Raw genomic sequence first — 26,394 nt, 5'->3', positions numbered from 1 at the left:
TGTGAGGCATGAGGACGATGTGGGTGAGCGCCCTGGCAACCAGGGCTTCCCCAGGGCTTCCGTGGGCTTTAGCCCCTTTCCTGTAGCCATCCAGGAAGGCCTTGGGTTAGGTGTTGTCTACCTCTGTGGTTTACAGACCTGTCACTGTCCTTGAGGGCAGAGATTCAAGGAATAGTCTGGACACCCTCTGAGTCCTGAGGCCACTTGAGCCAAGGTATTTATTATTTTATTATTTGAGGTTCTGCAAAAAATTGCATTCAAAATGGATTTTTAAAAAGACTTTTTTACTTGAGAGGGGGAGGAAGGGGCAGAGGGAGAGAGAAAGAGAATCTCCAAGCAGACTCCCTGCTGAGTACAGAGCCAGACAAGGGGCTTGATCCCAGGCTCCCCCACTCCCAAGATCTGACCTGAGCCAAAATCAAGAGGCAGCTGCTCCACTGACTGAGCCACCCAGGCGCCCCTGGAATGGATTTTTTTTTTTTAAAGATTTTATTTATTTATTTGTCAGAGATCATAAATAGGCGGAGAGGCAGGCAGAGAGAGACGGGGGAAGCAGCCTCCCACCAAACAGAGAGCCTGATGCTGGGCTCGATCCCAGGATCCTAGGATCATGACCTGAGCCGAAGGCAGAAGCTCAACCCACTGAGCCACCCAGGCGCCCCAGCGGATTTCAATGTTTTAAGAAGTGTTTTGGAAATGACCGGAAACTTGACGTGTAGATGGAGGCCTAGAATGTAAGTAGATGGCAGACTTGATGGCCTTGCTAGGTGAGTCGCCTCTGGGCTGTGACCGGCGCAGAGGTCCCTAGGAAGGCTCTCTTCTCCCCCCAAGGCCAGTCCCTGCCTTCCTCAGAAGGAGGAGAGGACGGGAAGGGTGGGAGCCCAGATGGGAGTACGAGGCCTTCCTGGTACTTTTTGGTCAGGGGTGAGTGACAAGAGGGCAGGGGACATGGGCTACCTTTGAGGCTGCCTGGTTGTTTTGGGTGTTTCATTGTAATGTTTGAACTTGAGCTCTGGCTGTTTGACCAGACCAGAGGGAGGAATGCGCCTTGGTCACTTTAGGCAGGTGGACCGACTGTGGGTGGAGAAATGAGAATCAGAGGGCAGTTGTAGGGAGGCCTCTGTCATTAGCAGGAATCAGCTAATTATGTTTTACAACCCTCTACTTAGAGGCTGTAAGGGGTTATTAACCCACTTTTTAGAAGGGAAAACTGAGGCCCAGTGAGAAATATTGGCCCCAGTAGCTCAGGGTTCTCAGGTATGACCCCCCATCCAGGTGATGACCAACCCAACCCTTCAAAAAGGAAGGAAGGGATTTGGATCTGGTGGTCCTGCCCTCTGTCTGTTTTCTGTTCCCTTGTGAGGTCTCGCTGCAGGAGTGTGTGGTCCTGGCCCTCGGCTGTGTGGGTGGGGTCTGGGAAAGGGACACAGCGTGACACCTGCGGCATCTGCCGGCTGTGTGAGAACTGCTGAGTCTCTGTGCAGCCCACCGTGGGAGAGTCAGGCCCCGGGGGACTTTCCTTCCTGCTGTGACCAGGTGGGCCGAGTTGGGATTTACTTCCCTCAGTAGAAACTGTTGGCTGTGGGTCGGCTTTTCTCTCCTCTAGACAGCTCGGGGTCACAGATCCACAGGTGGTTCTGGATCCTCCTTGGGGCCCCGAAGCCCCACCCATTTCCCAGCAGCTGCTTCTGGTGGGGTGGCTGAGGACAGGGACGGGGTCAAAGGGCAAGGGTGAGAGGGTTGGGCACCAAAAAGGCAGAGGGTTTAGGGAGTCCCCCACCTGCTGACCAGGTCTCTGCCGGGAATGCGTCACTCTGAGGACTCTCCGGTGGCGGCCTCGGGGACTTTGGGGTGATGCTGATCCCCTCTTGTGGAACCCATTGTGGGAGGGTCCCCGGGCGAGAAGCAGAGCCCAGTCTGTACAGCAGGTGCCTTGCGTGCAGGTGGTTGTTTAAAATGGGGTGGGTGAGAGCCAACCTGGCTGGCTCCTCTCACAGCAGCAGGAAGTGGATGAGTCCTGTAGGCAGCCTCTGGGAAATGGCAGGTGGCGTTTCTCCAACTGTCAGGTTCCTAAGACTCCCCTGGGGGTCTTGTTAAACTTCCAGATCCCAGGGCCCTGCCCCTGACCTCCTGAAATCAGAAGCTCGAGGAAGAGTGGCTTGGGAATCTGGATACCGGGCAAGCACTGTGTTTGCTTTATTTTATACTTTTATGATCTTTCATGACCTGACAAGCCCGGGAAATGCTAAAGTGGTAGGATCATGGGAACTTGTGGGAGCCTCTCGTGGGTTTCCTGAGACTCCGACCTTCTGTGGGATCGATTGGGTCAGTGTGGTGAGTGGGTGGAGGATTTCAGTGTTCCTTTCTCATTTGTCCCCTCGGTCGTCCCATGATGGACAAATCAAGTGTCCTCTCTCTGCTGGTCACTGGGAAGTCTCTGCCCTCAGAGCCTGTGCGTGGGCTGAGCGTTCTCTGTCCACAGTGGCCAAGTTTGGAGAGAGCCCAGCTACGTAGGGACCCACCTCCCTTCCTAAATAGCAATTGGAAAAAAGAGGCCTTTCTCCAGCGTCACTCACGTCTGGTGGGTCAGTTCTGTGCATGTCTGTGCTCAGCATCGCCTGGGATGACCACTACGGTGCTGGTGTTCGGAGCTCATTCCTTGCTCTGTCGTCTCAGGTGACTTTGCGCCGTGCTGTGTTTCTAGGGACTTTGTCCAGGCTTGGACTGGAACCGGCATCAGGGGGCGGCCCTGGGGAGTTACGCTGGCTTTGTCTTGCTCCTTGCAAAGGAGGGCTTCTTAGAGTGCTACAGAATACCTCCTCGCCTTGGAAAGCCGTTGCAGAGGCTCTGGCTGTCCTTTCGTGCTTGAACAGTCTGAGGGACGTTTGCATGACTGTTCTGGTGGTGATGACACCGTGAGATTGGGACCCCTCCCATGAAGCCAGCCACCCTTGTCCTCGTCTATGGTGGGAGCAAAACACCTGTGTCTCCAGCCAGTGACATCACCTCTGCCCCTTGATCCTGATCTTCCAACAGCAGAAGCAGATGACCAGTTGTTGTGTGATGTCATCCCAGGACTCCACGTGACTTCTTCAGTGTTTAGTTTCCTCCCCTGCCTTCCCATCAGGTCCCACCCAACCATAGCCGAATGAGGAACAATCATCAAAAAAAAAAAAAAGAAAAAAATCTAGCACGAAGGTTACCTACCCCCCCGCCCCCCCACCGTCCGCTCTGATCGAAATCTTGTGTAGATTTTCGGATAGTCAGTGTTATTTTTGTGGTTTAAAATGCATGCACTTACCAGTTGCTTGTCTCCAGTGAAGAGCACATTCTGAGCTACCAGTGGAAGGTTCTGGCTTTGGATTTGCTGGTCCCTGGAGCCTATGGGAGGGTGGGTCCTGGAGAGTTGGAGCCGGTGACAGGCACCCCAGGAGATGCGTTTCAACGCGGAAGGAAGTTTTGGTTGACTCGGACACCGGGTTTTGTTTGCTTCAATTCAACTTCAGTTACGGTGAGTTTTTACTTGATAGGAGTCAGGTGACAGCAAGAGTTTTTCCTGTGTCATCAGATACCTTCTCTAAGTTATTTTCTTTTGGACAGTCCCTGGATTTCTGTACTGTACCCCCCGTTCCCCTCCAGGAAGTTGGATGGAAACGGGAGTCGTCTCATCTTGTCCCTGCATCCTGTCCCTCGGGCTCTTCCCCTTCAGCCCTCCAGGTTGTCAGCCTGTGTGTGCTCCGAGCCCTTCATGTGCCTCTGTCCTTTGGCAAGTCATTTCCTTGCTCTCTTGTCTGAGCTGGCTTTGAGCCATCCTGTTTCTGGGGACTGGGGCCATGATTTAACTTGAACTGGCTGGTGGGGAATTGGCACAAGAGCTATGTGGCCTCTGTCTCTGTTCATGACGAGCGAGCACCTGGCTTCCCAGCACCGAGACGCTATGTGCACCTGCTGGTGTGTTTCCTTTAGAGGCGGGAGCAGGCACTGGCATGCTTTGTCTTCCGTTGGCTTTATGGCCCTGCAGAGAGATTGGTATGGGTGGAGAGTTGGTTACGTATGCAGTTGAGATCTAGTGGATGGGAGCTTCCTGTCACCTCTCCTCTGGAGGCTGATGGACCTCGGGCAGGTCTGAAACCCCATGTGCGGTGGGAAGGACATGGCTCTTGTCTCGGCTTCCTGCTTTCCTGACCTCACTCCCTTTGTGACTTTGGACAGGTCACACTCCGTCTCTGTCAGCCTGAGTTTCCTTATAAATCAAAGTGACTAAGTTAGGCAAGATGATCTCTAATATGCCTAAGAATGGAACTGAGAGTAGGGTTATAAAAGGAAGCAGTCTAGTTACTGATTAAACAGCATGTCTAGGCTGAGTGGAGCCCCAGAATTCACACTGCAGGGATGATCAAGGCCCTCCCATCGAGCCAGTCCCAATGCTGACAGCTTTGCTCTACAGCAGCGCTGGGGGTGGCCCCTGGGGTCTGCTGTCCATGCTGTCAGCTGCTTTCCACTTCCCAAGGAGCTTGCTTTCCATTTCCCTCAATACCTGCATCCTGAGTTCCTGAAGCTGATCACACTGGGAGGTAGAAAACCAGGACCAAATCTGGGTCTGCCACCAAGTAGCTATCTGTCTTGCCGTCATCATTTCTCCCTGCCTAATCGATAAAGTGGGAGTGATGGTGCCAGTCATGAATGATTCCAGGATTGTTGTGAGGATTTGGTAAGAAAATATTGTGAAATTACTCTGAAAATGGAAAATTAGCTTCGTAAGTTATTATTTTGTTGCATTTTATCTAACACATGTAAACATACACACACTGTATTCAGAGAGTCTTGGCAAAGCCATATTACTTTTTTTAAAAAGATTATTTATTTATTTATTTATTTGGCAGACAGAGATCACATGTAGGCAGAGAGGCAGGCAGAGAGAGAGAGGGGGGAAGTAGGCTCTCTGCTCAGCAGGGATGCGGGGCTCGATCCCAGGACCCTGAGATCATGACCTGAGCCGAAGGCAGAAGCTTAACCCACTGAGCCACCCAGGCGCCCCAAAGCCTTACTACTTTTTCATTTGTAAACATGATTAGACTACCAGGGGCCATTGGGCATTTAATGAAAATCTACACCCTGAAAGAGAAAGGCAAAGATGAAGCCAAATTTCTAATGTAAAATCAATCAATCCATCAATCCATCAATTTAGTATCCTAAGAAAGAGCAAGGTCATGTATTCATAAAATAAGAAAAGACTGCTCTAAAAAGTAACCATTGAAGTATAAAACTTCAGTCTTGGAAGTGAAATATGTGATTTTTGAAGTTTAAAAAAGAAGATTCACTGCCTTTACAATAAGGCTTAAGATTAGGTGACACTGGCCCAAAAAGTTTTGTTCTTTTTATTCTGAGTCTTTTGCATTTTCCATGTGAATTTCATAAGCACTATAGCGATTTCTCCCAAAAGCCTGCTGAGATTTTGATCACGATTATATTGAATCTCTAGACAAATTTGAGGAGAATAGCCAAATACATCGAGTCTCCCAATCCATGAACATGGGATATTACTTGATTTATTTAGTCTTTTAAAATTTCTCTCAGCAGTGTTTCATATTTTTTAGTTATAGGTCTTGTATATCTCTTATTAGATTTGCCCCCTAAGTATTTCATGTTGTCGATGTTATTGTAAACAGTATTTAAAAATTTTTTAAATTTCCAATTGGCCACTGTTAATATATAGAAATACAATTGATTTTTGTGTATTAATTTTGTATCCTGTAAGCTGGCCAAACTCACTTAGTATTTCAAAAGCTTTTTTGATGTACAAAGCTACAGTAATGAAGACAGTATGGTGTTAGCATAAACATACATAAGGAGGTCAGTTGAACGAATGAATCTGGAATTAGACCCAGTTAAACATACATAAAGAGATCAAGGGAATAGGATGGAGGCTGGGATATAGACCCACAAATATATGGACAACTGATTAAAAAAATTAAAAAAAAAAGATTTTATCTACTTATTTGACAAACAGAGAGAGCACAAGTAGGCAGAGAGGCAGGTGGGGGGGGCGGGGAAGCAGGCTCCCTGCTGAGCAGAGAGCCCGATGTGGGGCTCAATCCCAGGACCCTGAGGTCATAAACTGAGCCGAAAGCAGAGGCTCAGCCCACTGAGCCACCCAGGCGCTCCTAAGAAAAAAATTTCTAAGTAAGCTCTGTCCCAACATGGGGCTTGAACTCACGACCCTGAGATCAAAAGTTGCATGCTCTACCAATAGCCAGTCAGACATCCCTTGGACAACTGATTTTTGATAAAGATGCAAAGGCAACTCAGCAGACAAAGGATGGTCTGTGCAACAAATTATTGTGGAACAATTGGATATCCATATGAAAAAGGAAAGAAAGAAACAAAGAAAGAAGAGTAATTTTTATCCATACCTTGCACCAAATAAAAATTTTTTAATTTTGGGTACCTGGGTGGCTTAGTGGGTTGAGCCTCTGCCTTCGGCTCGGGTCGTGATCTCAGGGTCCTGGGATCGAGCCCCACATTGGGCCTGCTTCCCCCCCTCTCTCTGCCTGCCTCTCTTCCTATTTGTGATCTCTGTCAAATAAATTAAAAAATCTTAAAAAAAATAAAAATAAAAATAAATTTTTATTTCAGAATGCATTATAGGTCCAAATGTGAGCCTAAAAGTATTGGAATAAAACATAGGAGAATATCTTTGTTGTTTTGGATTAGGCAAAGATTTCTTAGTTACAGCACCAAAATCACAATCCATAAAAGAAAACCTTGACAAATTGAATGTCATCAAAATGAAAATCTCTTCTTCCAAAGACCCTGTTAAGAGAATGAAGATACAAGCTGCAGACTCAGAGGAGAATCTTTGCAAATTATGTATCTGTGAAAAGGCTTGTATCCAGAATATATGGAATGAACTCTCAAAACTCAGTAATGTGAAGCCAAGCAAACCAATTTTAAAAAACTAGGGAAGAGATTCGAAAAGACACTTCTCCAAAGAAGACAAACAGATGGCAATTTAAGCACATGAAATGATGCTCAACATCGTTAGTCATCAGGGAAAAGCAACATAAGACCATAGTGAGATGCCACTGTACATCTATTAGAATGGGTGAAATGAGAAAGATTGACCATACCAAATGTTGGATAGGATGTGGACAATGGGAGTCCTTGTACACTGCTGATGGGAATGTAAAACGATACAGTCACTTTGGGAAACAGTTGGGCGGCTTCTTACAAAGTTAAAAATACACCTGTCGTGCAAACTTGCTCTTCCACTCATAGGTATCTGTCCAAGAGAAATGAAAGCATGTGCCAATACGAGGATTTGTATAGGAATGTTTATAGCAGCTTTATTTGGAATAGCCTCAAATTAGAAACACCCCAAATGTTCATCAACAGATGAATAAGTAAACAAATCGTTGTATGTACATATAGTGGGATACTGCTCAAGAATAGAAAGGAATGCACTATTAACATAATAAACCTAATATCGTGGCTGAATCTCAGAATATTGTGCTGAGTAAAAGAAGCCAGACAATAAGGAGTACATGCTGTATAATTCCATTTTTATAAAGTTCTGGAAGAAAGCCAATTAATCTTCACTGATAAGAAGCAGGTAAGTGGTTGCTTTGGGACTGGAAAGGGAGTCAGAGAGGAATGGGAGGGAAGGGCCAGGAGGAAACTTTTGAAGATGACAGATATGTTTATTATCTTGATTGTAGTGATGGTTTCATGGGTATATATATATATATATATATATATATATATGCCAAAAATTGCACACTTTAAAAATGTAGAGTTTATTTTATGTCAGCTAAACGTCAGTGAAGCTATTTTAAAATTCCATAGAAGGTTCACAAGAGTAAGTTTAAAAAATCCCAGAATAGAACCAAATGACAAAGAAATGTAAAATATGAGAGGGGGAAAAAAACACCAGGGAGAGATGCAAAGGATCTCCTCTATCCTTGGTGTCCTGCAATTTCATTGTGATATATGTAGTTAAGTATGCTTTTTCATGTATCTTTCTTACTATTCAGTGAGCCCTTTGGGTTTAAAGATATGTGCCTCTCTTTAGCTCTTGGAAATATTCTTACAGTATTCTTTGATAAACTCCTGTCCAGGTTCAGGAATTGGGCTCAGGCTACGAGATAGAGGAGAGCTAGGGATGGGCATTGTTAGAAATTCCCAGATCCCCACTTTGATACCAAAGAAACATACCCCTACCCCACCAGTCCCCCATAAGGGATGGGAAATTGATTTCTCTAGACTGAGGACACTAGGTACAGAGGAAGGCTGTATAGAGGGGTGAAAAATAATCAAGGGCTTATTCTCTCATGTGTTTCAGAATGCCAATGGCTGGGCTTAAATCGGTCAATCCAGGAGATTAGAAAATTATTCTCAGGAACAATTAAACCATCCCATAGAAAAGATAGAGCTTAACAGTTGGGAGTGCCTAGTTAAAAAAAAAAAAAAAAATCTGGCTAGCCACTTAATTGTAGCCTACGGCAAAGCCACTGGTGGCAAACCACACACACAGAGCTTCCCAACTGCTTTTAGGACCTCATTCCTAAATATGGGTGAACAACCAAACACCCTGAGGCATTTGAGGGAAGTCTTCAACATGAAAAAGAAAGTAAAAAACAGAGAAAAAGTACTCAATAGAAATATAAAGATGAGAAGATTTTGCATTCAAGATTCAGAGAACAAGAAAGAAGAAAATTCAGAGAACAAGAAAGAACTCTTGGAAATAAGTTAACAGCAGAAAAGAAAAACTCATTGGAAAAGTTCAAAAACAGTGAGATGGGGGGGTGCTGGCTTAGTTGGTAGAACATATGACTCTTGATCTCGGGGTTGTGAGTTTGAGCCCCATGTTGGGTGTAGAGATTACTTAGGAAAAAACCAATGAGATGTATAATAGCAGAGAAAGGATAAGTAGAGGATCAACTATTGGGAATTGGAGAAAGACTAGAAAAAATGAAGGGAAAGACATAATTTAAGAAATAATGCAGGCATACTTGGGAGATACTGTGGGTTCAATTCCAGGTCACTGCAATAAAGCAAACGTCACAATAAAGCAAGTGAAGTGAATTTTTTGGTTCCCCAGTGCTTATAAAAGTTATGTTTATACTATACTGTAGTCTATTAAGTGTTCATTGTGTCTTAAAAAAGTATATGCCTTAATTTTAAAATACTTTATTACTCATAAATGTCAAACATCATCTGAGCTTTCAGTGAGTTGTAATCACTGATCACAGATCACCATAACAGATCTAATAATGAAAAAGTTTGAAATATTATGAGAATTAGCAAAATGTGACACAGAATCTGGGCATGAGTAAATGCTGTTGAAAAAGTGGCACTCCTAGACTTGCTTGACACATGGTGCCACAAACCTTCAATTTGTAAAAAGTGCATTATCTGTGAAGTGCAGTAAAGCAAAGCACAATAAAACAAGGTATGCCTGTACAGGGAAGTTTCCCAGACTGAAAGATACGAATTTCCAAATTCAAGGAGCAGGTGGAGAGAGCACAGCACAATGAAATTTAATGACCCAATTCAAAGCACATCCTCAAAGCTTTCAGAGAAGGATAACAAATTATGAATAAGAAATAATGATTTGTACTTTATGTTATTTCTCAAAAGCAAAATTGGAAGCTAAAAAACAAAAGAGCCTTCAGATTTTTTTTTTAAAGATTTTATTTATTTATTTGACAGAGATCACAAGCAGGCAGAGAGGCAGGCAGAGAAAGGAAGGGAAGCAGGCTCCCTGCTGAGCAGAGAGCCGGATGCCGACCCAGGACCCTGGGATCATGACCTGAGCTGAAGGCAGAGGCTTTAACCCACTGAGCCACCCAGGCGCCCCGAGCCTTCAGATTTTTAAGTGAAAATTATTTGAAACCTATAGTTCTATACCCAGCTAAACTATGAGCAAATGTGAGTACAGAGTTAAGATATTCAGAAACGTGGAAAGTCTCAGAAGTTTTCCCTCTTGGGAAGCTACTAAAGTATGTATCCCACCAAAATGAAGTAAGCCAAGAAAGAGGAAGACATGGAATTCAGGAAATAGGGGTTTTAACACAAGAGGGAGAGGAAGAAATTCCCAGGGTGATACTGAAGGAAGTTCCAGATACTAGCTATAGGAAAGGGCAGAGGGCTGTTAGAGGGACGCGCTCAGGAAAAAATGAAGTGGGAGGTTATTTGACAGACTTTATATGTGGAAGATTAGAAGAGTATGACAGAACTCTTAGATTGTATAGAAAGACCTGGGTATATGTTAAAAAAAATAAAACAAAACAAAACCCAAGTAAATGAATTTTGCAGCAGGAGAAACAAATTAGTTGTACTGGGAAGGAAACAATTGTGAACAATATTTTCTTTTTTTCTTTTTTTTAAAGATTTTATTTATTTATTTGACAGAGAGAGAGATCACAAGCAGACAGAGAGGCAGAGCAGAGAGAGAGGGGAAGCAGGCCCCCTGCTGAGCAGAGAGCCTGATGTGGGACTCGATCCCAGGATCCTGGGATCATGACCTGAGCCAAAGGCAGAAGCCCAACCCACTGAGCCACCCAGGCGCCCTGTGAACAATATTTTCAAAGACTAATACAATTGACTTCTGAAAAACAGGGGTTTGAATTGTGTGGTCCCACTTACATGTGGGATTTTCTTTTTTTGATAAATACAGTATAGTACTATAAATGTATTTTCTCTTAAGATTTTCTTAACATTTTTCTCCAGCTTACCTTATTGTACAGTATGTAATACATATAATATACAAAATATGTGTTAATCAATAAGCCTTCCTGTCAACAGTGGGCTGTGAGTGGTTTTGGGGGAGTCAAAAGTTACATGTAGATTTTTGATTGTGTAGGAGGTGGATACCCCTAACCCTCCAAGGGTCAGCTGTAATGAAAATATAGAGTATGGATTAAAAAAAAACCCAAAAAACTTTAGCCCTATAACTATTGGGAGTATGGGCGAGACAAAGAGAAAGAAGGATATTAAATTTCACATTATCATAATAGGAAGTTAGATGCTTGTATTTTAAATAGATGAATCAAGAGATAGTGGTATTTAGAAATATGGAGATAAATTCCACAATAAGCAGATCACGAAAGCATTTTAAGTGGTTGCCTCGGGGCTGTGTTTCTTTCCTTTTTAAAAATTTATTTTATTGAGATATAATTGACATAGAACATTGTGTAAATTTAAGGTCTAGGACATGTTGATTTGATATGTTTGTATATTGCAGTATGATTACCAAAGTAGAGTTAGCTATGGGGTGTGTTTCTGTATGCAATATTAAAGTCACAAAAATAACCAGTTATGAAACAGAAATATGAGTATCCAGGGCAGCAGGAATGGGGAGACTCTTTGAATGGTGAAGTTAACAGATGATGCTTAAATGTGACAAATCAAGAAATGTTCAAGCCCATCATGGAGAGTCCGAAGTGGACAGAAGAGCCACATCTGGAAACTGTTAACATGGCCGCGTCTATGGAATTTGGGGGTGGGGGCCTATTGCTTTTAGCACATACCCCTTTGGAGTGGGTCTGAGGTAGCTAAAGCTGGAAGGGCAGGGCTCCTCTCCGGGGTTTCGGGCAGATAGAGAGTGTGTTAGAGCGCCGGAGAGCTTGCCTTCCTGTCACCATGTGCCTGTGGACACCCCGCCTGCCACAGTCACACTCCTGTCTTCCTCGGGAGCCCCTGGCCGGGAGGAGCTTAGGTAAACCACTGTCCTGTTTGTGGGAAGTTTTGCTCTTCCTGCTCTCAGGGTGAGCATGGGTGTGGATTCTAGTAGAGACCTGGCCTTGCGTCACCTTGAGTTTCTGGACCCGGACGCCTGAGGAGAGAAACAGAGTGGCTGCTTCCACAGGGCGGTGGCAGGGTGGCCCGGGTCGACTGCCTTTTTACTTTGGGTGGTTAAACATTGGCAGAGTGAGGCCGCTGGGTAGGGTGTACAGTCTCTGTGCGGCCCATGGGCTACTGGCCCCCAGCCCCCCCCACCCCCTCCGTGATCGGTGGGGACTGAATCTGCAGGGGCCCCCTGCACCACACCCCAGGGCTGTGCCAGCCCGGGGGAGGGGCTGCCTGGAGAAGCTGACACGGTGGTGGCCCCGGGCTCGGCCTCTTCTCCCCGCACTTGGGCATCCACCTGCGTCAAAGATGATTCATGTAAGTGGAGAGCCTCCATGACTGGGTTTAGACAGCCTTTTGCTTGATTTTCTTTCAACTACCAGTCCTTAAGCAATACCTGTGTGGCACTGCCCAGACACGGGGATGCATGGATGAGAAGGCCACTTCTCCTTTCTCCTTGCCCTTTTCCCCAAGCTGGACCTTAGGATGGGTAATCATGCTTCCCCGAGTGGGGCGGGGAGGCTGCGGAGGTGAGGGAGTGTGACTGAGCTGCGTCGCCTTTCTCTGTTCAGAGCATGAACGGCATTGAGGAAGGCGTGGAGTTCTTGCCAGTCAACAACACCAAGAAGGTTGAGAAGCGGGGCCCGAAGCGTTGGGTGGTGCTGGTGGCCGTGCTGGTCGGCTTATTCTTGCTTTCTCTCGTGGCCTGTTTCCTGGTGTGGCACTTCCAGTGTGAGTAAAGCCGGGGCTTGGCTCTGGGGTGGGTGATGTGGGGGTGGCTGTACCCCCTCTCTGTGGGCAGGGGTGGGGGTCGTTGGTCGTGGATGGGAGGGAGAAAATGGAGGGTGCAGTGGGGGGCGGTGGGGAAGGGTCCAGGGCTCTGCCTCCCCGGCTCTTTGAAGCCATAACGGACGAGTGCTGGCCCAGAGGCCCCTGTGTGCCCTGGCCCCTCCTGGCCTTCGCTCCCCAAGGGTTGCTGAGGGCAGCTTGAGGACCGTGGGGGTGACGGCGTCACTTCCTCTGCCCAACCCCCTTCTCTGGTCTCCTATAGACAGGAACGTGCGAGTTCAGAAGGTCTTCAATGGCTACTTGAGGATCACAAATGAGAACTTTCTGGATGCCTATGAGAACTCCAGCTCCACAGAGTTTGCAAACCTGGCCAACAAGGTGAAGGAAGCGGTGAGTCCGGCCCCTGGGAAGGGAGCCCTGTCCCTGCTGTCCACCCTGGCACCCCCGCCATCACCCGGCAGGGAGGGCAGGGCTCCCCTTCCTCCCAGATCCCTGGGCTGCAGGTGGCGTGGGGCTTCCAGGCACCCGGGAAGGGGACCCAGATCCCCAGAGGGAGGGAGCGGCGTGGACTTGCGTGGGGTGGTGGTGGGGATTGTTGCCTCTCTCTGGCCTGCCGTGAGCCTTCTCTCCTTCCCTCAGCTGAAGGTGCTATACAGTGGGGTGCCATCCCTGGGCCCCTACCACAAGAAGTCGGCTGTGACTGCTTTCAGGTGGGTGCTGGGGAGGAGGCTGTGGGGTCGGTGCTGTGTGGTGGTGGGGGGTAGCTTGCAGCTGCGGGGTCTGGCTCGGGGAGCAGGACACCGGGCCTGTTCCTCCCTCAGCACACGCTGCGTTGGGCTGTCTCCCGGGCAGGGGTGACCACGGAGACACGATGGCAGCGTGTCTGCCACAGAAGCCACTCAGTAACGGTGGTGACCGTTCGTTCCTTTTCCAAACTGGGCTTTGGAAGGCGTCCGTGAGCCTTCATGTTTTCCTTGCTCCCCCAGCCTTCAACACGCTTTTTTTAAAAATAGACTTTATCTCAAAAGTGCTTTTGATTTTGTCAGTTTAATTTAATCCCTACGAATGCTGTGCGGCAGGTGGCATCCTCATCTCCTCTCCAAGATGAGGAGACAGACTCCAGAATTTGTTACTCAGGGTGCCCAAGCTAGTGGGAGAGCCGAGTCCACGACCCAGGGCCACTTTCCCGGTCCTAAACCCGATCCGGCCCCACAGCACGGCTGGCTGGGTGCGAGACGTGAGAGGAGAGGGTGAAGGGGCACGATCTCGGGCTTGAGGAATCAAGGTGGGGAAGCATAAAAGAATCCGGGGTGGGCCCTGTCTGGAGGACGGTCTCCTTGGGAGCCTGAGCTGTCCCATCTGTGCCCGGCATCGGGGAGAGTGTGGGGATGGGTGGGGTGCCCAGGGCCCCGCGCCCCAGCACCTCAGGCTCGCCCCTCTCCCCCAGTGAGGGCAGCATCATTGCCTACTACTGGTCCGAGTTCAGCATCCCCAAGTACCTGGTGGAGGAGGCCGAGCGCGCCATGGCCGAGGAGCGTGTGGTCACTCTGCCGCCCCGCGCCCGCGCCCTCAGCTCCTTTGTGCTGACCTCCGTGGTGGCCTTCCGTGAGTACAGGGACGCCAGGGGTGGGCATGTGTTGGGCCTCTCTTTGGAGGAGCAGGGCCTGCCCCAGACTGTTGGGGGGACGGTTGGGGGAGCAGCGCTGGTGAGCCCGTGCGCGGAAGGGAAGACGGCCTGCCTGCCGGCCCGGCACCTCCCTCTTGGGGAACAAGGAAGCAGGAATGAGGAAATCGACCGCGTCAGTAAATACTTTATTCTCCTTGTTCTTCAGCCACTGACCCCAGAACAGTACAGACCGCCCAGGACAGTAAGTATCGTGCCCTCCTCCCATAGAGGAGGAGGGATGTGGCCAGATGCCCCTCAGTCAAGGGGGTCCCCCAGATCACACACGCACACACCCGCCTCTCCCAGGCCACGAAAAGCCCCCTCTTCGGGGGCTCCGGGTCCAAGGCACCCTGGAACATCTCAGAGGGGCCACGCTGGTGGCCCCACCAGGGAAGCCCTGGGCGGCCCACCCCTGCCAGCTGTGCCCAGCGCTACCCCCACAGCCTCTCTGTCTCCCACGCAGACAGCTGCAGCTTCGCCCTGCACGCCCGGAGCGGGGAGCTGACCCGCTTCACCACGCCCGGCTTCCCCGACAGCCCGTACCCGGCTCGGGCCCGCTGCCAGTGGACCCTGCGGGGGGATGCCGACTCCGTGCTGAGACTCACCTTCCACAGCTTTGATGTCGCGTCCTGTGACGACCGTGGCAGTGACCTGGTCATGGTGTACGACACCCTGAGCCCCGTGGAGCCCCGTGCTGTGGTGCAGTGAGTGTCCCAGGGGTGCAGAGGTGGGCTGGGGGCTTTCCGCAGAGGAAAGCCCAGCGTGGACCGGAGATGGACTGTGGGACTCAAGGCCCCTGGACACTTTCCAGGCAGTAGGCATCAGCAGAGCAGCTCAAAGCCAATTTCATCAGCCGTGGTCAGGGTGAGGAGCACTCAGTGGCCCCTTGGAGCCCGCGAGCTGGGTGTGCTTCCTTTCCTGGCCAGAGTGGAGGTGCAGAATCCACTTTATTAGACTCACTTATGTTGAGGCTGATGGCTCAGGAGATGGCTGCCCATTGAAAAGTTAGTCGTTCTGACTGTTTGCAAGAGGAGGGACAGTCCCCAGGTGCCGGGCCACATAGTCCCCAGAGTCAGTCAGGAGGCAGAGGGGGCGGGGCGGGGGAGTGGAAACGGGCCAGAGCCTTTGTCATGGTTTCTGGGAAAGGCCAGGCCAGGCCGTGTAGGCAGGTTTAGGATTGGCTGGTTCAAATAATTCCAGTGGGTTCTGGGGCACAACACGAGGCCATCTCTAGCTGTCCGGTGCCTGGTTGTGGCGTGATGAGGGCTGGTGGACAGTCGCCTGGAGGAGAGAGCCCCATGGAGGAGGCGGTTGGGGTGTGTGGGCTCTGGATTGAGGGATCTGTACGTGGAAGGCTTGTGCAGGGGTGACTTTTGACTCTCTGGAAACTGAGTCGTCCCGGGAGGGGCAGTGTTGCCAGAGCCAGCAAGGCCCCAGCCTGCAGCCAAAGCATCAGGACCACAGGAAATAAGGAGGCGTTGTACACCTGCTGAGGTCGTGGGGGTGCCCAGATGGCCACCCGCAGCCCCCCCCGCCCCCCCGCCTGGATGGAGCGTGCCTCGCACAGCGCTATGGGTGGGGGCGGGCTGCCCCCTCCTCAGCTCTCCTGACTCAGTGGGCCAGAGCCTTCCCTCGCCGTCCGCGGAAATGAGCAGGGCAGATGTCCTGTGATAAATAATGGGGTAGAATTCCGGCTCTGGACAGGACAGAGCCATCTGCCGCCACAGCTCAGCAGCTAGGGCTCCTTTTTCTGCAAGGTTTTTCTCCTCTCTCATTTATGAATCATACAACAAAATCAGCACGTGACTCTGAAGGGAAGAACTGGGAAATCGGTGTGCACAGAGAGCATGGATCTCAGTCATGGTCTCACTCTCTAGAAGGAATCGCTGCAAGGCTTGCAATGTACGTTTCTGCACACTTTTTGCTGTGCGTGGCCATGTTTGTGTGTGATGTAAAAATGGGATCAGAGGGCTCGTTTGCTTTCCGCTTCTTAAAACTGAAGCCCGTCATGGTGCTCTTTCTGCATCAGTAAGCGTGCTGCTGTCACTTGTAGTGGTTGCGTAACGTGGCGTTCTCGTGTGAGGGCAGTGGGACGCCGGCCTTGGCTGTGTGGGTCGGGGAGCCTGGGGGCCTGAGGTTTGTGTCCAGCCCCACCACTTAGTCACTGTGGACCCTTGGGCAAGTTACTTCTCCTCTCTGTGCCTCGGTTTCCTTGTCTGTAAAGGGGGGATTTTAGTATTTACTTAGTAGAGTTGTTAGGAAGAACACTGAGTGCATGTTCTGTTCCTAGGCGGTGTGGGTGCTGTTACTGTTACTGTTACTAGTTAACCCATAGCTGGATGGATCTTCTGTGGTCAGGCATTCAAGGCTGCAGAGTTTTTGCTGTTTGTTGAAAAGACAGTCTTACAACTAAATCTTTCCTCAGGTCGTGTATGCAGGGAGGGGCTTTGAAGTGACCCCACCCTTGGCCTTTTGTGGATGAGACCAGGGTTCCAGGGCGCTGGGGTTCTTAATGCTGTCAGTAACACGTGCCCTTTCTGCCCCCACAGGCTGTGTGGCACCTACCCGCCCTCCTACAACCTGACCTTCTTCTCCTCCCAGAACGTCCTGCTCGTCACGCTGATCACCAACACCGAGCGGCGACACCCTGGCTTTGAGGCCACGTTCTCCCAGCTGTCCAAGCTGAGCAGTAAGGAGGGGCACGGCAGGGCAGAGGAAGGATGGGTCTGAGGGGCTGGCCCGCGCCCACGAAGCCCAGGCCAAAGCCTTCGGTGGGTGAACCGACCCGGGTCAGTGACAGAGGTGGCAGCTTAAGCCGTGGGGCCTTTGGCCTCTCGTGTGTGTCGGGAGCCCTCCGTAAAGTGTCCGGCTCCCAACACTCAGGCCTTCCAGCAATGGGTTGCAGAGCGCACGGGTGCCCTGGCGTGTAGCATGAGAGCCGGGTGGGCCGGCTCTGCCAGGGCCCCTGGGTCCTCGAGCCTCAGGCTCTTTCTCCTGCCTTTCCTGTCAGGCTGTGGAGGCTCCCTACGTGGCACCCACGGGACATTTAGCAGCCCCTACTATCCAGGCCACTACCCACCCAACATGAACTGCACGTGGGACATCCAGGTAGGAGGCTGTAAGGTGCCCGTGAGAGCAGAAGAGGGAGGGAGGGAGAGAGGGCTCGAGGGGGAGGGAAGAGGGGAGAGAGGGACACTCCAGGATGGCAAGTGAGGAAGGGCAAGGAGAGGGAGACGGGCTCTCTGACCAGCCCATCCCCAGGATGCCAAGTGTCTAAAGCCTTGCTGGGTGGGGAAGAGGGGGCAGGGTCGGGGAGGGCCGATGCCCCCGCAGACTCAAATCCTAGTTCTAGATCGGTGGCTGCCTGAGGGACCTCAGGCTGGTCGCTTCACCCGTCAGGGCTCAGCTTGCTCCTCGGCGAAGGGAGAGTAATGGTGTCTGCCTCTCAGACGTGAAGTCGCAGAGTGTGCTTGGAGAAAGCACTAGCTGGATGGCAGTGGGACAAGAGTCTTGCTGCCCGGGGCTCCCCCTCACTCCCTCCAAGTCAGAGACCCGCTCTCTTTCCTTTCTTCGGTGATGCTGGGAGAACCTCTGGTTTTTCTTGCCTCTGAGTCCAGAAGTACTTCCAAAGGTCTAACTCGAGTCCCTCCTGCTGTGTGTTCCATATTGGCAATGCGGGTGGTAGAGAGAGAAGCGCAGCGGCCGTGCCATGTGCCATAGGTCCCCCCAGTGCCTGTGGCCAGCAGCCCATGGTGTCCCTGGCTTTAGGAGGAGGGAGGGAAGCAGCAGACCCTCAGCAGTGTCTCCCTTCTTAGGTGCCCAACAACCAAAATGTGAAAGTGCTCTTCAAGCTTTTCTACTTGGTGGAGCCCAACATTCCCCCGGGCTCCTGCCCCAAGGACTACGTGGAAGTCAACGGGGAGAAGTAAGTGCCCTGGAGCGGCTGGAGCTGGTAGGGGAGCCCCTTCGGATCCCCCTCTTACCTCTGACCACGATCCCCGTAGGTACTGCGGAGAGAGGCCCCAGTTCGTGGTCACCAGCAAGAGCAGCAAGATCACTGTGCGCTTCCACTCGGATCAGTCCTACACCGACACGGGCTTCCTGGCCGAGTACCTCTCCTACGATTCCAGTGACCGTGAGTACACGTCTCTAGAAGGAGGAACCTGGCTGGAGGGACCGGCCCGTGATGACCTCTCTGTTCTGTATCTTAGTAGCATTGTGCTCCCCTGATTCTGAGATCCTGAGAACGCAGGGTGCATATCACTCAGGTGCCCTTTGGAGGAATAAAAGGAAAGGCTGCCATAAATGCATTTCTTGACAAACGTGAACAGTGAATGCTGCTACAGGCTGTGCCCTCGAGTCCCTGTGGGAAGCCCTGGAGCCCAAGGGCCCCCAAGGTTCCTTGGGGCCATCTGTCCCTGTGTTTCAGCAAGGCCACACCTCTGGGAATCTGTGCCTGTCTTTGTGGCCTTTTAGCCACGAAGACATTGGGGAATAGCACAGTATTTCTGAGACGCGTGAGAAAATCCTGGGGCAGGAATCCTCACACGAGTGACTCTGGGCTCCGAAAATTCTGCCATCTCCGCGTAAGAGACGTGGCGGTTTCTGTGGCTTTCAGTTTCCCTGCCTGCTGTGTGCAGACCAGCTGGTTCCTATCCACGGGGACTTTTTGTTTTGGCCCCACATCAGAGAGTAACCTTTTGGGAGACCTTTTAACTATACACGAGAATCCAAATTTAAGTTAGAATGCACCAGCACGGCTCACCACCTGGAGGGCACCTGGCCGGCAACAGGGCCAGCGCACAGGTGAAGGACTGCCTTCCGGGACAGGCTCACCCCCACCTACCCGCAGCTCTGTCACCGGCCCCACAACATCAGGAGGCAGACACCTTCCAATTTCAGAAACATGGAAATGTGAGAACGGCCTTAAAATTGTGGAAATCTTGGGCTGCCATTTGGCACTTGGGTAGGACACCTACATCATCTATTTGCCGAGCTAGGTCCATGCCGGGCAAGGCGAACCTGGCACTCAGGGGGATGTGGCTGGCCAATGACACGGGGCAGGAGAACTGAGTGCACACCCAGTCAGCCTGTCTCCACTCTGCAGCTATCTGGGATTTGGTCACTGGCAGTCAGGAGGGGCCCCTCACTGTGGGTCTGCGGCTGGCCCTCTCGGGTGGCTGTAGGTGGAGGGCAGCCAGCATGGGAGGGAGGGCTGGTGCTCGTGGACTTGAGGCCTGCCCTCTCCCCTGCAGCATGCCCGGGCAAGTTCATGTGTAACACCGGGAGGTGTATCCGGAACGAGCTGCGCTGTGACGGCTGGGCTGACTGCACGGACTACAGTGACGAGCTCAACTGCCGTGAGTCCCCTCTGCCTGTGCGTTCACCCAAGTAGACCTCATGCCCCAACCCTCCCTCTGCTGTTTGGGAGGCTGGCCTTCTGTCACAGCAGGCAGTGTAGTGTTTCTGCTCAGTTTCTGCTCAGCTTCCATAGCCAGGGGCACCGGGGCGCCCCAGAGCCGCCTCCCCCCAGCAGGGAAAGGGGTCCCTGGGCAGCTCTCTGGTTGCCTCTGCTTCTCTGGGAAGCAGTGAGCAGTGACTGATGTCAGCGAGGGCTCAGAGCCCCGCTGACTGTGCCTCTTGTTCCCATCAGAGTGCAACGCCACCTACCAGTTCATGTGCAAGAACAAGCTTTGCAAGCCCCTCTTCTGGTTGTGTGACAGCGTCAATGACTGTGGGGACAACAGCGACGAGCTGGAGTGCAGTGAGTGTGGGGTGGGGCTGCCTGGGCCACCCTGTGGCCCACCCTCAGCAGGGGGCATCGTCGAGCAGCTGCTGAATGTTGGTGCATCCTTCCCCCAGGCTGTCCAGCTCAGACCTTCAGGTGTGGCAATGGGAAGTGCCTCCCCCAGAACCAGCAGTGTGACGGGACTGACAACTGTGGCGATGGCTCCGATGAGGCCATGTGTGACCTCGGTGAGACCTGGTGGGAGCAGGAAGGAAGGAAGCAGCTGTGAGCACACTCACATCTCAGGGTGTTCCAAATTTAATAAACACACACCACCCTAGATGTGAAATGTGATGAGAAAACGCGTCAGTGGGGGGGAGATTCTTCCAGAAGGTGGAGAGCCTTTGGTGAGGCTGGGAGGACACGGGCATGGGTGTGGAAGGATGGGACAGGCTTGATGAGGGGCATCAGGAAGATGGGTCATCAGGTTTCTGGTTGGGTGCTGCAGAGGAATTGATTCCCTGCCCCTTGGACTCCTTCTTGAACAGTGAGAACCGTTGCCTGCACCAAACACACCTATCGCTGCCACAATGGGCTCTGTTTGAGCAAGAGAAACCCTGAGTGTGATGGGAAGAAGGACTGTAGTGACGGCTCAGATGAGAAGGATTGTGGTGAGCGGGGCTGCTGCATACAGTTGTGCAGGTTGTTCACTCTGCAAGGCACACACAGAGGTGGAAATCATACCAGTGTCTCACTTATCCAGCTCTGCCCTGGTGAGAGGGTGTATCTATCTGGGGGAAGGGATGACTTTGCTGATTGGCAGAGAGGCACTGTGGTCCTGGAGGCAGGGCCTGTGCCCACCAGCATGTCAGCACCTCTGTGGCAGAGCTGATGTCCTGGCTGAGGTGATAGGCTGGTCCCTGCTCTGTGGACCTGGCCATCCTGCCTGGAGGAGAGAGGACTGGCCTACCTGAGCAGCCGGCAGGTTTTGCCCTCACCGCACCTGTGCGTCAATTTGTGGCCTCGTGTGTATTTCACAAGCATTGGCCTGAGGTTAAATCTGAGCCCAGCTATAGCCATTCTCTGACTTCACGTCGCCCATTCGCTCTTTCCTGGGAGCTGTGCCTGTCAGCAGTCAGCAAAGAAATCTAGGCAAATGACGCTCAAATTAAATCCGAGCAAACCAGCAGATGTCGGAAGGCCTCTAAATGCATTTGGGCACGGATGGGGAGCAGGGAGTGTAAGGGTTTTGGGTTTGGAAGCAGGGAGAGGGGCCAGGGGACCATCAATGGGATCTCTGAGTCTAGGAGATATTTGCAGGGGGTCCCACCCAAAGGTGACTGCCTCACATGGCCTCTTGCTGGGCCTGAGGTGGGCCGGGGGGCTGGTGCCCCACCTTGACTCTGACTGTGCGTTTTCTGCACCTCCCAGACTGTGGGCTGCGGTCATTCACCAGGCAGTCTCGGGTGGTCGGGGGCACGAATGCAGACGAAGGTGAGTGGCCCTGGCAGGTCAGCCTCCATGTCCAGAGCCAGGGCCATGTGTGCGGGGCTTCGATCATCTCTCCCAACTGGATGGTGTCGGCAGCTCACTGCTTCATCGATGACAGAGATTTCAGGTGGGCCGCTGGGTGGGAGGGGCTCTCCTTGGGGTTTCTGGGCTCGGAAAGCCCCCTGTATGTAAGTCATGCCAGAGCGGATGGCGCTGGGACAGGATCGGGCGGAGTGGCAGACCCCCCAGGATGGGGCTTAATAACAGTAATCATAAAAACAGACCCGTGTTTCGTGCTCCCTCTCTCTCTGTAAAGCAGTATCGCAGTGCGTCTCCTGCAGCCCGGTTAGACGGGTCCAGTTACGTCCCCATTTTACAGAAGTGGCGGTTCACAGAGGTCAGGACCTGTGCTCAGACTCGAGCCCGGGTGTGCGGGGTCCAAGGCGTGCATGGTCATTTTGTGCATGGGGCCGCCCTGGGACCGGTTCAGACTCCCCGTGACCTCTTACCCTTGGAGCCCTGAGAGTAACAAGCGTGTGCTCCTGGAACCCTGAGCTCTGCGCTGGGCGCACAGTGCGCTCAGCCCGTTGGAGCTTGTTGGCCTGTCTTTGTTTTTATGATCTTAACAGCCCGGAGGCCAGGTGTCCTGTAGAGTGCCCCACATCTGGGTTTGTCTGATGTTCTTGTCATGATCAGACTGCGCTTCTGGGTGTTTGGAAGGAATATCACAAGCTGTCACAGGGCACAGGACACCAGCCTGACTTACCACTGGTAACGTGAATCCTCGGCTGGTTGAGGGAGTGTTTGCCAGGATGCCTCACGGTGAAGTCCCCCTTTCTTTATTTTTTGGAAGTGAGCCAATGTGGAATTCTTCTGTGAGGAAGCTTTGTCCCTTCTCTTCCATTTGTTTATTTAGTTAGCTATTTATATTCGTATGGGTGCACGCGTATTCACGTTTCTTCCGGTTGTAATCCAATGCTGTGACGTGACTTCGTTGCTCGGATTGTTCCAGATTTGGCCATTGCCCTCTCTTCCAGCATGGCTCCTGTGTCCCTCTGACCCCATTCTTTTGTTCTTTTCAGCCACTTCCATGCTTTCTGGCCCTACCAGGAGTTCTAGGCTCATCTATTTTCCCTGGCCCAGGGCTGGAATGAGACACTCCCCCCCCCCGGGAATCCTATTAGCAGGGAACAGCAAAACTGGGGCCCTCTGTATCCTGTGTTACTGCAATCCCACTGCTTCTAGACCCTCAGCAGGGCAAGCCAGGATCTCCATGTGTGGTCCCTGTGCCCTCCGTTCCTTCTCCCTCTTTCTCTTGCTTCATTACTCTCTCATTTCCTCTTCCTTCATTTTCTTTTCTTTTTTAAGATTTTATTTATTTGACAGATATCACAAGTAGGCAGAGAGGCAGGCAGAGAGAGAGAGGGGGAAGCAGGGTCCCCGCCGTGCAGAGATCCTGATGCGGGGCTCAATCCCAGGACCCTGGGACCATGACCTGAGCCGACGCAGAGGCTTTAACCCACCGAGCCACCCAGGCGCCCCCCTTCATCTTCTTTTGATCATCAGTCTTCCATGAAATAATAATGCAGTGAATGCATTCGACACCCCATGCTGTTACTAGCACTGGGGGACAGAGATGAGTAAGCCTTCTTCCCCACACTTCCCAGGCTTCCCAGGCTGGGGAGACGAGATATGTGACCCATGCTCATGCACACACACGTACATGAGCACATGGCAAGTGCTGTGTGGGAGCTAGGTAAGGTACCTAGGCCCAGCATGTGGGAGTTGAGAATTCCCGCCCCCTCCCCCCAGGGGCGGGGGTGGGAGACTTAGGAGTGCTTCTGTGAGCAGGGGTGTCTGATAGGAGTGTTGAAACATGAGAGTGTTTGCAACTGGACGAGGTGACGCAGAGCTTCCAGACAAAGAAGGGTGGAGCCGAGGCAGGTGGGTGTGAAGCGTGCAAGGATCTGGAGTGCAGTTACTTTGGACACATTTCTGAGTTGGCAGGTGCTTGCAGGGTGTTGCCATGGTTAAGAGTAGAGGCTGCCTGGATTCAGTCCTGTCCACGACTCATTAGCTGTTGTGGTCTTGGACAAGTTACTTAGTCTCTGTGTCTGAGTCCTCATCTAAAAATGAGCAGCCCTACGTTGAAGGGCTGCCTGGGGGATGGCATGACTGGACGTGTCAGCACTGAGAAGAGGGCTTGGCGTGGCTACCACCAGCGCCCTCCCAACCACCCGCAGTCCCCGGGCTCCTCTGTGGGTGTACCTTCACACCTGGTCTCTCAGTTGCTGGTGAGTGTGTGTACCTTCAACAACTAGAGATTAAGTCTGCTCATACAGTCGAAGGCTGTCGACTGGAGAGAAAAGACCACCATGGCAGGCTTAGTGAGGAAGCTTCGAGAAAGAGGGGCTGGGCTTGCTGGGTGAATGGGACTGGCAAGGGGGTGGGAGGCACGGGACTTAGCATGGGCCCAGGTGACAAAGAAATGTCTACAGCAGGTGACGGGATCACGGACAGATGGTGCCAGAGGGGAGAAGGATGACTCCCCCACCCTGTCCCCCCAGCCCTGTCACATCCCATCCTTCAGCCACTGGCCCTTGCCTGCTGAATATCCCAGACCATCTGTACTCTTTCCCACTCACCTTGCAGCTGCCTGACGCCCCAGCCTTAGTGGCCGCAATTCCCTCTACCTGATTACCCTCTTGCTTCTCAGCCCGTCTGTCTCCCACAATGTGGGTGTGGTCTTTCCAAAGAGCTAATCTGATCCCATCAACCCCTTGCTTGGGGTAACGTGCAGGATAAAGCAGAAAAGGTGTAACGTGACCAACATGGCCACATTCTCTGGCCCGTGACATCTCTCCAAGCTTGGTCTCCTCTCCCACCGTCATTCCTTCCATATATTCAGTTTTGGAGGGCATCTAAACATTCCCTGGGCTCCCTGTGATCTTGCTGCTTTCTCCCCCACCCTCGGGATTTGACTAGCCAAGTCCTGTTTGAGCTCCAAGGCCTTGTTCGTGACATGCTTCCTCTCCCGAGTCCCCACCTCCCACCTGATTCTCTGCCATAGTCCGCTGCTCGTCATTCTGGAGGTCACCCTACTGTGCTGTCATTGTGGTGTTCATGGCGCCTTCCCCGAGTACAAGGAACACTTGAAGGTTGGGTCTCATGCAATTCCTGGAACACCGTAGATGGTTGGGAGAACAAGTCAGAAAGGGTAAGGCAGAATAATGCAGATACAGAATGCCTGGCTGATCTGGTAGGTCTTGGAATCACTTCAGGGTGTTCAGAACGGCTCTCACAAAAGAAGTTTTCAGGAATTTCTCATTTGGCAGCAACAGATTAAAGAGAGACTGGAGGGGCGTCTGGGTGGCACAGTCTTTAAGCGTCTGCCTTGGCTCAGGTCATGATCCCAGGCTCCAGGGATGGAGCCCCCCATCCAGAATCCCTGCTCAGCCGGGTGCCTGTTTCTCCCTCTCCCACTCCCCCTGCTTGTGTTTCTTCTCTCACTGTATCTCTCTCTCTGTCAAATAAATAAATAAAATCTTTTTAAAAAGGAAAAGAGAGACCAGAGGCAAAAACACGGTTTGGAGGCTGTTGCTACTGTCTGGCTGTGAGGTTCTGCAGGGAGACGGTAGCAGGAACCAAGAGGAGGGGATCGAGGCGCGGGTTAGCGGAGGGCGGGGCTAGCAGAGGGCCGGGCAAGCGGTGGGCGGGGCTAGCGGAGGGCCGGGTTAGCGGTGGGTGGGATTAAGCAGAGGGCCGGGGTAAGTATAGGGCGGGGTTAGTGGAGGGCAGGTGAACTGGGCTTCCGGCGGTTGGGGCGAGAGAGAGGGAGGAGGGGCTAAGGTTCAGAGCTCGGAGGAGGGAAGGAGCGCTGCTTGGACATTTTAGGACTGGCCACTTGATTAGCCTCTGGACTTTCCTGAGAGGTTAGAGAAAATGAAGCTGGCCTTCGTGCCTTTCTCCTACATGCAGACTTTCTATTTTAAAGATTTCTTTTTCCCAATTTTTTATTTTGAAAAGTTTTCAAACCTACAAAAATTTTGCGAATATAATGAAAGAAGAAAATGACAATGAATATCCTCATACCCTTTATCTACAGTCATTACCTGTTGAATTTTACCACATTTGTTATTTCTCTACACATAGACGTGTTTTTCTGAACTCTCTCAGAGTTGGGTGTAGCCATGATGACTTCCCTCTCCTAAGTGCCTCCACTGGCTCCTGTCTCCCAAGAACAAGGAGAGCTTCCCACATACTCACAATATGGGGATCGCCTCTAGAAACGACAGTGTTGACACAGTATTAGTGGCGAGCATGTCTTTCATGCTTCAGGTGTCCCCCGGTGTCCCCAATGTTGTCTTTCATAGCTTAAAAAAAAATCTAGGACCCCGTCAAGGGTTGTGCTCTGTAGTAGTCCTTCGTATTCTTTAGTCTCTTAAATTTAGAACAGTTTCCCTAAGCCTTTAACTTTTTTTTTTTTTAATTTTTTATGGCATTACATGTTTGAAAAGTCCAGGTGGGTTATTTTGCAGACTGTCTCTGAGTTTGTGTTTTTTTATTGCTTTTTCATGATTAGAATTAAGTTCAACTTTTTTTCCTCCCTCTGGAAAACACTACATAGGTAATGCTGTGCCCCAGCCCATTGGTGGAAATGGCTGGGAGGACGGTGGGGTTCATGGCTTTCATCCATTATAAATGTGCCCCCACTTGCATGACACTTTGAATGAGTGTGAATATCTTGTTGCCTGACAACTCCCCCCACCTTTTTTGGAGAGGGGGGGAAAGAGGGGTAGAGGGAGAAGGAGAATCTTAAGCAGGCTCCATGTCCCTCGTGGAGCCTGTTGTGGGGCTCGATCTCACGACC

The 26,394-nt window shown here is 51.4% G+C and overlaps 1 protein-coding gene across 2 annotated transcripts in view; it reads left to right on the top strand.

The window, feature by feature from the left end:
• Positions 1-26,394, top strand: part of ST14 (ST14 transmembrane serine protease matriptase) — a 39,871-nt gene that overhangs the window by 10,156 nt on the left and 3,321 nt on the right. The window contains exons 1-17 of one of the 2 annotated variants that reach the window (XM_046015747.1): positions 1,475-1,536; positions 3,319-3,511; positions 12,423-12,582; positions 12,902-13,029; positions 13,279-13,349; positions 14,087-14,244; positions 14,472-14,507; positions 14,769-15,009; positions 16,855-16,994; positions 17,316-17,413; positions 18,121-18,230; positions 18,310-18,440; positions 19,561-19,665; positions 19,959-20,069; positions 20,168-20,281; positions 20,582-20,704; positions 21,465-21,651. In XM_046015747.1, coding sequence (XP_045871703.1) covers positions 12,426-12,582; positions 12,902-13,029; positions 13,279-13,349; positions 14,087-14,244; positions 14,472-14,507; positions 14,769-15,009; positions 16,855-16,994; positions 17,316-17,413; positions 18,121-18,230; positions 18,310-18,440; positions 19,561-19,665; positions 19,959-20,069; positions 20,168-20,281; positions 20,582-20,704; positions 21,465-21,651 — 1,910 coding nt within the window. In that variant the 5' untranslated portion in view covers positions 1,475-1,536; positions 3,319-3,511; positions 12,423-12,425. Of the gene's footprint in view, positions 1-1,474; positions 1,537-3,318; positions 3,512-12,422; positions 12,583-12,901; positions 13,030-13,278; positions 13,350-14,086; positions 14,245-14,471; positions 14,508-14,768; positions 15,010-16,854; positions 16,995-17,315; positions 17,414-18,120; positions 18,231-18,309; positions 18,441-19,560; positions 19,666-19,958; positions 20,070-20,167; positions 20,282-20,581; positions 20,705-21,464; positions 21,652-26,394 lie in introns of those variants that run through there. The other variant, XM_046015746.1, reaches the window with a different exon arrangement.

This window comes from Meles meles, chromosome 8 (assembly GCF_922984935.1).
Source record: "Meles meles chromosome 8, mMelMel3.1 paternal haplotype, whole genome shotgun sequence".
Taxonomy (NCBI): domain Eukaryota; kingdom Metazoa; phylum Chordata; class Mammalia; order Carnivora; family Mustelidae; genus Meles; species Meles meles.
This window is presented reverse-complemented; position numbering and strand designations above follow the sequence as displayed.